This window comes from Electrona antarctica (assembly GCF_951216825.1).
Source record: "Electrona antarctica genome assembly, chromosome: 5".
NCBI lineage: Eukaryota > Metazoa > Chordata > Actinopteri > Myctophiformes > Myctophidae > Electrona > Electrona antarctica.
Genome location: NC_136810.1, coordinates 39,298,622 through 39,310,606, shown reverse-complemented (window position 1 = coordinate 39,310,606; position 11,985 = coordinate 39,298,622). Strand labels below are relative to the sequence as shown.

At 39.2% G+C, this 11,985-nt stretch overlaps 1 protein-coding gene across 1 annotated transcript; it reads right to left on the bottom strand.

Moving 5' to 3' along the window:
• Nucleotides 1–5,532: 5,532 nt before the first annotated feature.
• rabl2 (RAB, member of RAS oncogene family-like 2) lies at nucleotides 5,533–11,651 on the bottom strand. The gene is made up of 8 exons (XM_079500679.1): nucleotides 10,822–11,651; nucleotides 10,062–10,091; nucleotides 9,397–9,476; nucleotides 8,895–8,974; nucleotides 7,911–8,022; nucleotides 7,487–7,584; nucleotides 7,021–7,104; nucleotides 5,533–6,500 (listed from the first exon to the last, which is right to left on the bottom strand). The coding sequence occupies exons 1-8, from the start codon at nucleotides 10,926–10,928 to the stop codon at nucleotides 6,420–6,422; spliced, it is 672 nt and encodes a 223-aa protein (XP_079356805.1). The 5' UTR covers nucleotides 10,929–11,651; the 3' UTR covers nucleotides 5,533–6,419.
• Between the last annotated feature and the right edge of the window lie 334 nt (nucleotides 11,652–11,985).

The window sequence follows — 11,985 nt, the reverse complement described above, 5'->3', positions numbered from 1 at the left end:
CGCCTGTCCTGAGGTGCAAGGGAGGAGGACAAGCGGGTGAGGGGGCATGAAGAAACAAGGGAGAGAGAGAGGGGGAGTTGATCAGAAGGGGAAAGAAAAATATATTACACTGGCTGTATGCTAATGCCCTCGCATTGCATACATTTTCCTTTGGTCTTCGCCTGAACCTTTACATTCAACCTTTACTTTTCATTCCACATTGCAATGCCCCACACTCAGTACCGCACTGAATTCTGAGTGGAGGAATCAATACGTTACCTTTAGTGTCTGCCCTCCCCTTATTGCTTGCAGCCAATCAGATCAGCCCTTTGGACAAGGTGCTGGTCTCTCTTTGCGGAGGTTAATTGCATGAGCCTCGGCCCCATTTGATTTGCGAACGTTTTCGTCGCTTGCCCTTGCCTCGCCAATGACATTCACGAATTATCCCACTGAGCCTCCCCCTCCTTTCTACCTCTGTCCCTCCCATCTCGTGGGCCTCGGAAGCCTTACACAGCCCCAGTATAAAAGGAGGAGGGAGAAGGAGTCGTCTTTTCCCAAACAGAGAGTTCAGTTGCCTTCTCAAAATCTTTCTACACAGATCAACAACGGTGAACACAGGACTACAGACTTTAGTACTGAAACAGCTCCAGCGGGTTGTCCCCTCTTTCCACCCGCTGTTGTTTTTAAATCGGTGGGGGGTGAAGTGGAGGGGGCTATTTGAGTGCCCCTCCTGCCACCCCACCCCCCTCCTCCATCCCCAAAAAGGTGGAGAGCCGCAAACTTGAGACCACAGGAAAAAATATCTCCTTCCCTCCTCCACCTTGGACCCCACCAACGGACAGACTGTGCTATCTTATTATATTTGGAGAATGTTCAACCAACACTAGTGGCTTTTTTCATAATCAATTAGATTTTTTTGGTTTTCCAAAGGGAAATATTCTAGATAGATATGATATAATATAATATAAATGTATGTATCAAAATAGCTTTCAGAAGAAAAGACACAATGTCGCAAAGAAGGAATAATGTAATAAATAAACCTGCGCCTGTCTTCTGTTTCTAATATAGACGGGAGAGAGAAAACTTTAAATTTATTCCATCAATAATTTACTCATTTCTACCAATTATATACATATATATTTGACAGAAAAAAGTATATAGATATATGAAAATGGATTTTTTTTTTGTCCTAGGTATACAACTTTACTAAAAACAATACACGGTATTATATATAAATATATATACAAGATCAACTGTTAATGAACTTTTCCTTACCAGTCATCCTTTCCCGAACAGTAGCATGACAAGTTGCATCATGTCTCGGAAAGAGAGTCTGTCGTATGTTATGGTTTTTTTTCCACATTTTTCTTGCGGTCTTCCTTCGTACTTAAAGGGCATCCCACAATGTGAGGCCGGGACCCCAGTTGGTGACCATCCCTCTTGCCTCGGCTACAGATCTCAGAAACGCCACTCCCCCCTCTCACCCTTAACTTTGTTTTTCATCCGCAACAACCTCAACACATTGGGGAAGTTACAGTAAACGGGTAAAGAAGGCTCTCCACCTTAAGCCTATTTGTTTACCGCTCAGGGATGGAACCCATGGGGATTTGGGGAATGGCGTGAGAGCATTTTGGCTGCTATTTTACTACCTTTTGCTGTTAGACTCCGTTCAAAATTCTGACTAGTGGGGTCCTTTTTCCCGCTGTGCAACCTCAGTCTGAAAAAGGCCAGAAATTTCCATCCCTGCAACTATTTATCATGCTGTCTCACTCACTAGTGAAAACAGGGGGGGGGGGGGGGGCAAGACAATGTGACATGTGTCTCTTATCACTGATAACAAAGAGACAACTTATGGTACTATTTCATAACACATTTTTACTGGGACAAAACAAAAAACATGTTTCACTGATGAATAATATAAGCGTGAACCAAGCCAAACAAAATATTGCGTCAACATTTTCAAAGAAACCTTCACATTTCTTTGAATTTGAAGCTTTTTCCTCGTTGTATCTTACAAAATAAAAGATCTCGAACAGGGTTTAAAGGAGCTAACAGCCTGTGCCTTTCTGAAACTGTAGAAGTGCATCTGCAATTCAACAGGCTCTGGGGATGGGGTCTCTTCTGTGAGGTCTTAACAATACAGAATCTACAATTGTATTGCACGAGTAGCCCCTGCTGACAGTGAGAATCAGTGAGTTTTATTCATGCAACAGTGGAGCATTTGATACTTAATAGTTATTTTTAATTATCTGTAAGCCCAGGTAGACTAGCCTGGCTAATAAGCCAGACCGAATCAGCTGTTGGCAAAAAATAAATTGTGTGCCGGCGGATTACGGTCTGGAGAGGCTCAATTGTACGCCCATTTCCTACACCAGAGAACTGGTGTGGCCAATCGGGACACAGTATGCAATATGGGCGGGCTTTGGTACAGTGACGTTCAATGCTTGAGACCTTTGACTGACAGTAGCTCTGACCAATTGCGTCAAAGAGAAAATGTTTGAACCCGCCCCCCGGGAAACAAGATCCATACACAGCATCTCCAGCTACAGGTAGACACCAATATTACAGAAAAGAAATATTGTCTGACTTACAGCATCGGACCTTCACGTCAAGCGCATGTGCTTGCAAGGACTCACATACGATTAGCTCTCTGTGAAATCCTTGGAAAAGCACGCAATACAGTAGCCTAACTGTTGAAGTGGTGTCTTGGTTCTGGGTTGTAGGAATAGCACTCACTGCCTCACTGTGTTGACCTCACTGACTTCATTTTACTTTGAACACCGTACTCATTTGGGGCATTTTATTTTTTATTTTTTGCTGTACTTTTTCCCTTTTTTTGTTTTTACTTTCTTTTTGGTGGTTGATTTGTTACCCTCCTACACTGTGGGTAGATTTTTGTAGCTTGTGGAACGTGATACTTTTATCTTTCACTCATTTGAATTTTAGAGTGAACATTAATCAAACAGCAGAAAAAACAAAACAAAACATATATATATATATATATATATATATATATATATATATATATATATATATATAGTCCATTCGATAGGTACTTAACACATGTAAATATGAAGAAACAACAAATATTTGCTTTTTTATATTAATCACAAGCAAATGTATATATGATAGATTTCATATAAATTTTTGGAAAAACAAAAAGTATATAGATATATATATATATGAATGTTTGGCATATATGCATAGTTAACCACCTGTGGACAAGGTGAGCAGATTTTATTCTTTCTATGAACTCTTGAACCTTTGAACTCTGAACTATGAACTAGGGGATGATTTGCACAAAACAAGGTGCTAGCATAAAAAGCCACCCATTTGTCCAAACCCACATTATTTGCATCTGCGACCCCTTCACTCTTTTTCTGTGTGCTCATTCCCCTGTCCCTTGGAGTGAATGGAGTGATTTATAGATTTATACAAACATGGAAAAAAATAGCTGACTTACAAGCTCACAACATCTCATGGAAGTGATGCATTGTGAGCTTGTAGATCGGTTATAAATTTGTTTGTCCGAAACACAGTATGCTATTTTCAGCTTACTGTTTAGTAGCCTACTAGAAGTTGGCTCTCACTTAGTTCGGACGTATGTCAAGAGGTCAAGAAAGCACCCCATCAGATGACGAGCTACTACACACACGTTTGCCGCCAGCGCAAATGTTAGTGTCTCATGTACTATTTAGTAGCTACTAAACTTTCGGACATACAGGACATAGGCTACATTACTAAAAGTAATTTGGCATTACTAAATAGTATTATAGTAAAGCGATAGTATAGAAATTTGGGATTTGTGTGTGTGTGTGTGTGTGTGTGTGTGTATGTGTGTGTGTGTGTGCGCGTGCGCGCGCCACACACAACACATTGAAAGAGTGTATTTGATAGAGGTTAAGTCTTGGGAGTGATAGCCTTACTGTTCTACCATCAGAGATGCACAGCAGATGCGTTGCCAGTTGCCAACAAGGTTGTAGCACTGCAGAAAGGGAGATAGGACATCATGGCCCCACACTACTTTATGTTCTATCAAGCTGTTACTCCCTCAACGTATGGACTACCCTTCCATAACATCGAGAGAGAGAGAGAGAGAATTATGAGAGTTGGGAAATTATAACAGAGGGTAGGCCTATTGAAAAGCAACTAACTGTGATGATGCAGCGTCTTACAGCATTGCCAGGTTTATTTCATAGCCTCCAGACGTATCTTGTGCTACTCCCTCTCCACTATATGGCTGGACTCCTTTTTCCTTTTTCAGACTTTACATTTGTGAGTTTTGGGGTACAGTATATGCTTCGTGAGATTGATTTGAAAATGATGAGCAAAATGAGGAGGGGGGGGGGGTTAAAAATGTGCCAAAAAAAGATCCTAAACTTTTAACTGTATATTTTTGGGGTTTTGTTCTTTTGCTTTAGGACTACCTTAGTTATCAACGTTCTTGAGCTGTTTAGACTCAATAATATGGTGCCATCTCCTGGAAATCTTGAGAACTACAGACATTCGTTAGATCCTCCACTGTATGTACAGCACCTTTTAAGGTGACAATACAGTCATTTTTAAGTTTTATAAAGGAAAAAATATATATAGAGAGAGATATATATAACCTGAGAATCCTGATTTTATGAGCTTTGCATTTAACATTTCTATTTACATTTTGAGTATCACAATTGCTTGGTTTAACTGTGAAGGTGATTTACACAAGCTTGTCTTACTGGCAACATGTGTGCGGGTGTGCGCACACAAACATGCAGAAACACAAATATACACAACATATGCGCAGTTAACTGTGGCTATGTGCTGTCTCAGAGAGAGAAAATAAAAGAACTGTGGAATGGAGATCCAGCAGGACCGATGAGTAAAGTTCTCCACCAATGCAAAACAACACTTGCAGACAAAGTGTAACAGACATACACATCACTCACTCTGAGTTTTTACCGTAAAGTATTCATCTTATTTTCTAATCAACAAAGCACAATCTACATAGTGAGGGAGTGGTGTAATGTTTTTAAAAAGACATACACATATTAAAAGGAAAAATAAAAAAAATACACTGAACTCCGATGATCCAACCGGGAACCAGTGACTTCTTTATCATCAAAGGGGTTTTTCTTTCATTGTCAATTTTCTCCTTGTTTGCACTGTGAAGTTTAGAATGGTGGAACTATCGCTGCCATTGACTCAGCCTTGTCTTGCAGCATGCTCTCTTCTCCTTCTCAACCTCTTGAAACCAGGCATAATAAAGACAAGAGCGCACCGAGGGCTTCTCGCTCAGCAACCACTAGTGAACACTTCTTAATGGTCAACAGGGAGTCAAAGATCTAGTAGGAAAGGCTCTCCAAGACCAGAAGTTGAGTGCTGTTGATAGAAATAGAGTAAGGATGGTTGTTGTGAGGCTGCAGAGGCAAGGTCTGAGACATTGCCTGGGATATCTTCACCACAGAGATATATGTTTGTTATATTATGTAATAAATTTATAATTAAAAAAAAAACATGTCAACTCCTTGTCTATCCTGTTTAACAGTGGTTAAATGTTGTTGAGGTTTTACATACAATCCAGTGCCGTTTTATTCATTAGTTCATTTTTATACAGACAAGATATTTAAATGAAACATGAATCAGATGTTGCCCAATGCCTGTACACAATGTAGTAATTAAATGAACACTAACACAGGTTCACAAAGGGATCCGCACGCACACACACACATGCATACTCACACACAAATGTTCTCATGTCACATTTACTAATAAAAGAAAACATTGTAACTGTACAATAGTGCCAATACAACAATAGCAGCCCACAAGTGTGGTATTTTACTGTCAATGCACTCATCGGTGGACACTGATCATAAAACACTGCCCCTCCCCCCCCTCCACACACACGCAAAGAGAGTTCACGTTCACAGATTCCCTTCACTTTGTGTGCAACATCACATTCAATAATCACAGCACACAAATAAAATCACTGCTTTTGCACAATTTGGTACATTCAACCTCCCTTCTGTAGATGATAGATTATAAACCTGAAGTACATTTCAGAGACTAACACAAGTTCATAATTTTATAACCAGATAAACTAGCTAGCTTCAAGATTTAAGGAAGCAGTGAGAGAAAATCTCACTAATACAAAAATAATGACCTGTTTACCTCACATTCTCCCCTGGCAGAGTTGAGGTGAAACACTTTAATTGATAAGCCACATAAAGGGATGTAATGGTCAAAAACAAACTAGAATTAACACAAACGTAGTGTGATCATCCAAAAAGTCAACCACAGAGAATCCGAGGATTCCTCAGACGTAGAGTCCCAAGTTTATGTGTACAACATTGGCTTAACCAAAAGCTAATGCTATCCTCAGCCTTCAGTCAACTACAGCCATGAGGATTAACGTGTCCATCATGTGATATACAGATCCAGTGATGAGTGGGGTCACATACTCAAATTAAGTCTGGACTCTCCGTCTTCAGTTCATCATTAGCTGTCTCGGAGTCCTCTTCCTTCTTCTCCAGCTCAAAGTTCTACATGATGGGAACAAAAGGCAACCCTGAATGAAATTCATACACGCGCATGTGGTTTCAAGTAAAAAAGTATCTGTAGTTTACTTTACACAGAGGGTTTAATTACATTTCAGTCACCTAACCTTTATGTGAAAGCCATGTTCTGCATTTATTTTCCACAAGAGAGCGAAAACAAAACTGCAGGTCTCAGTAGGTTTATCATGCTGCTCACGGTTGAGCAAAGAGAATACATTGACTTGTTAATCCACGCGTTACCATAAAGCGAACATCTTCACCCTACAAAAACAAGCATACTAAAATATGCTCATATTTACTGCGAGCAAAACGGCAACAGCAGATTAAATACAAATGACGGCAGCTCATAAAGGCAAATACTGCATGACTGATGTGCAATTATATTCTGCCGGTAAACAAACCATTAAGTCGGTTGCAGTCACAGATAAATAAAACCCCTTCTGTGTGATGAAATGCGCCGTGTCTGAATGCCATTTTCGAAATGGGAAGAAGGTAAAAACTTTACCTCTAGTTCCTGCATCACCTCATCCATGAAGTCACTGGGATTTTGTTTGTAGTCCACAGCTCGCTGTATCATCTCTCGGAACATCTGTTGTCACAAAGACATTATTGCCTTATGTTTAGAATAAATGTCAATATATGCTCTTTGTCAGTGTAATATTATAAAGGCACTTTACAACTGCTTATAATTATAATATATTACATTATATTATAATAGTTATAATGTGTAATACTTCATAACCCTTCATGTGTTATAAGTTGTTATGAAGATATATAATAGCAGCGACCCAATGGAACAGGGCCCTCTTCCCAGGCAGAGGACTTAACAAAGTTCTGGTTACTGTAATTCAGGAATATATATATATATATATATATATATATATAGGTGGGTAGTATGTTCTTATGATTAGTCAAACACTGCTCAAAACTGTATGAGACAGAGACAGCGTGAGTGTGTGGGAGATTCTTACCTTCACTACATTAGTTCCATCAGCAGCTGACACAAAGTAGAAAGGAAGTCCCTGCTTTTTTGCAAAGTTGAAGCTCTTCTGTGTTATCTTGGAGTCAGCTGCAAGGACACCAGACAGAGACAAACAACACAAAGAATTCATCTCCAGTTCAAAGAATATTGAGCCCAATTCTACAACAACCACCACTGATTATTGATGGCTTTCTTCACCCATATTTTGTAAAAGGTTTAACCTATTAAAACGATTCCTAAAATAGCCGCACAATGTGTCGTGATATTTAACATCCTATATTAAAATTGGCTTAAGGAGGACCGGTTGAAATCGGGATACATCAGCTGCACACTTGCTGATAATGATGTCATAAAGAAAAAGTCAAATAATGTCCTATATATAGGCCATACTGATATATCGCTAAGCTACTCACCATCAATTTTGTTGGCGACCACACAACATGGTATCTCTGGTCTGTACTCTCTCAGTTCCTTGTACCAGTTAGCCAGGTTTTTATAGGTGATCTTCCTTTGGACATCAAAGACCTTAGAAAAAAGGGGGAAAAAAGCAACCTTTTTTGGCCGTGCATCCCCTGTTACCTCCTGAACTAGCTGACGCACCCCCCAACGGTAAAGGTCCTTGCAGACTGGACGTTTTTTGGAAAACTTGCGGAAAAATGCTGCTAAAAATCCGAAAAACGTGTTCAGGGACCTTAAGCCAATCATATTAAAAAAATTTCATTTTTGGCCAAGTACAACGATGTATTTGGCCAAAAAGGACATTTTTTAATATGATTATGGCAAATAATCACAGAATGTCACTGCTGTATACTCCTTACAACAGTATTTTGAAATGGAAATTAAAAAAGTATTTAGAAATGGAAATACAAAAATAAAATGTAAAGATATTTTAAAATATGACAAATCATGACAACAAACACAATATTTTGGACCAAACAAATAATTACAAAGAAGAAAAACAAAGTGTCTAATTATTTGTTCAGCCCGAAAAATTGTGTTTGTTGTCATGATTTGTCTCAACAAGAGTTGGCTTTGTCCGCGGCGTAAACATTTTTAAATAAATACTTTCTGAAAAGTCTATGAGGAAAATGAACGGGGATTTCTTTTCCGGGTCTCTCGAGGGTGGCGGGACTGCAACGCTCTATACAGGAGATATAACTATAGCAGTATACTCTCCAACTGGACACACACACACACACACACACACACACACACACACACACACACACACACACACACACACACACACACACACACACACACACACACACACACACACACACACACACACACACACACACACACACACACACACACACACACACACACACACACACACACACACACACACACACACACACACCAGGTTTTTTTATGGTAGTAGAAATGTATGTTACCATGATACAGGCATGTGCTTTATGGTAGTAGGAAGGATGCATGCTCTGAAACCTCTCCTGACCAGCAGTGTCCCAGAAATCTGTGGGAGAAATACAATAATGGCCTCATTTTAACAAATATTGAAAATATCATTTGTTCAGATCTACATAGATAGTAAAAGAAAGAGTACAATAAATGTATTCTGGTTTCTCAGACATTGTAGCAGCATTAATAATAATAATAATAATAATAATACAGGGTATACGAATCAATCGAGTTGAAAAGTGAGTGGCAAAGTGAGTTTAACGTTGTTTATTGCAATCAGTTAGGACTTTTCTGTTTGGATGTATGGGCCAGAAAGTAGTTTTTTTTGCCACTCAGCAGGCGTTCCCGCACAACTTCCGGGTATGATGATGATGTCACTGCATACCCTCGGCTCTATAATAATAACCACAAAGAAAATGCATAGGCAAATGGCTTATAGCAGCTTACATGCAAATAGGATAATAAAATCATACCCACCAACGATGACAGTCTTGTTTCCTACACTGGCTGTGTGTTTGTAGAGGGTCAGAGCATATGTTGACAGCTGTTGGGGACGACTGCATTAAGAGTTAAGGCTCTTATCTCACCTTTGTCTTATCTTCCCATCACAGTTGATCTACTCTGCCAGATCCATTCACTTTTCTAACTGCACCAATAAATAAATGGTATAAATCTGAGGTCATAGGTTTATCACAGCAATACCCACAACCTGAGGGCTGTGAGGATATTGCAAAGTGAGTCCCAAAATAATTGGCAAAACACTAAGACTTTATTGATAACATACTGCAACATTATTTTAAAAACAAATTACGTTAATGTAGCAAACACAAACAAAAAAAGTCACAGTATTTGTTCCTTTAATACCTTGAAAATTATTATATATCAAGTCATATAATCCCATGAGGGATGGGCCACGAGGTGGCATGATACTAAAATAAGAATATATATCCTTTCATCCTTTCAATTCATTCATAAAGTATACTTCTACGAGTTCCATTTATTCAAGCCAATGCACAATCGATTTGATTGATCATTCAAATAAACATGCTCTGAAGACATGCACATGGCCCAGTGGGCCCACCCATCTGCTGCTGCGTTGAGTGGTCAGATGGGTGGCTGGTTTTGCATGAGAGAAAGGATACTATCCATCCAGGAGGAACCTTTCCATTAACCTAGATGTGGAAGAGAAAGGCAGTCGTCAACAACGCTAAACATATACATTTACAGCAGTGGTTTTCACCAGTGGTCCTTGAGGGGGTTCCAGGTGGTCCCCAGCTAGATGATGGAGAGTTGATAACCAAATGGACCATCATAGATCTTTAACTCTTGAGTGTAAATTAAACAAAATTGTTTCATTTTACGCTCTCAAGACAAGAGTTAAATTATTGTTAAACATGTGCATTACTTCATTTACAAGAAGTCTACACAATTAGAGAATGTAGAATAATTGTTATTTTGATCAACGTTTGCCTGTTATCTCTCCTAATGGTACCAACTTCAATACAGCATGGAATTGTGGACAAAATCGTTAATCGTATCCAACGATAACAAAATATTCTTTAGTTTTGGGTCTGAGAGACTAAAATTAATGTCATCCAAATGGTGAATAAATAATGGACCTTGATATGAAAAGGGTTGAAAACCACTGATTTACAGGATAGTATTAGTAACTTGTACATTTGCCCATGTACTACTACGATTACCATTTTCATGTCGCCTACTAACTTGAGTACGTATTATGTCAATGTTCTATGTTCTAATACTTTTTGCTCATCTACAAGAATTATCTGTAAACTTTCAGTTAATATTACAAAAAATACATTCTATGTTATGCTTGGATTGTTGTAAGTGTTTGTGACGTTACTGTATGTAAACGAGTGTATACTGTAAGATTACACTTACTTGGATTTACCAACAGCACTGTCTCCTAAACAGATGATCTTCACTTGTTCGTCTGCGTCATATTTCTCTTGGTCCATTTCAGAGATCTTACTGGGGTCTCCGGCCATTTCACTTTCTCTTTGAGGATTAACTTGTTGTCAATAGAAATCCGTCAATTGGCTAACGTTATAGTAGCTAGTTTTATTAGCGTACTATTTACTGCGAGATTACGCTTTAAATTAGCTTGCCACTGTACTGGATTAACTCACATTAAAATCGGATAGGGTTGGTTAATTTTCCACACCCGTTCGTCACTCAACGCATCGTGGAATGTAGTCCAGATCCATCACCCTATGATATAATCTATTATAGTGACTGATCATCTGTATTTTACCTGTAACACTGGAGCTGGAAGCCTGGAACTAAGAACTGGATTTAGCTAATATTTAGTTAGCGTCGTGGTGGTGGGTAGCATAACACGGATGCCATTTAAAGTGCAGTGACTACTAGACAAAACTCGGTAATCCACCGGCGAGATGTAACATCATCTATCGCTATAAAAGTTATGCAAGTCATCATGACTATCGGCCAGGTTAATATTAAACGTTTTCGGGTCTATAGTAGGTTGCTCTTAATAACAGCATTGGATTGTATGGTTTCTATGCAACGGGGACGCTTGAAGGACCACCTCTTCATGGACCCTGCTGTCCTTAGAGATGCCTGTTTGTAATACAGCCAGGCTGTATTTCCTCCGAGGTGGAAAGCCTGGTGACTAGGCGAGGTTAGGCTGTATTAGAGTCAATGAACGTTACAGAAGAAGGAACCAAGTAGAAAAGTGCAATTTTGAAAAATTGCAAAGTGTGGTTGCCGCAATCGCTTACATAGGCCCCTCCCACTAATTGTGCTAGCCAATTACAATGTCAAGTCACCCCTGTGATTATATGGAAGTAATTCGGAGGGGATTTATCCCACAAAAATGTTTTTGCAACAATTTAAACGCAATCGGATAGGTCCAGAGATCATGTGTAACGATTTCTGTAAGATTCTGACAAAATCTGTAGGTTTAGGATCAAAGAGGCCTATATGGGGAGATGCGTCATGACCCAAGGAATCCAGGGGAAAAATAATTTAAATTTTACCTACGTTCAAGATTTATATGCCAAAACGAAAAGTGGGCTGTTATAG

Excerpts from the sequence above, each read along its gene's own strand:
- rabl2 (XM_079500679.1), bottom strand. The coding sequence starts at position 10,928 with ATGGCCGGAGACCCCAGTAAGATCTCTGAAATGGACCAAGAGAAATAT. Across the intron at positions 10,092-10,821 it reads AGTGCTGTTGGTAAATCCAA|GTTAATGGAAAGGTTCCTCC; the intron begins GTAAGTGTAATC and ends TTCCACATCTAG. Across the intron at positions 7,585-7,910 it reads GGTCGCCAACAAAATTGATG|CTGACTCCAAGATAACACAG; the intron begins GTGAGTAGCTTA and ends GTGTCCTTGCAG.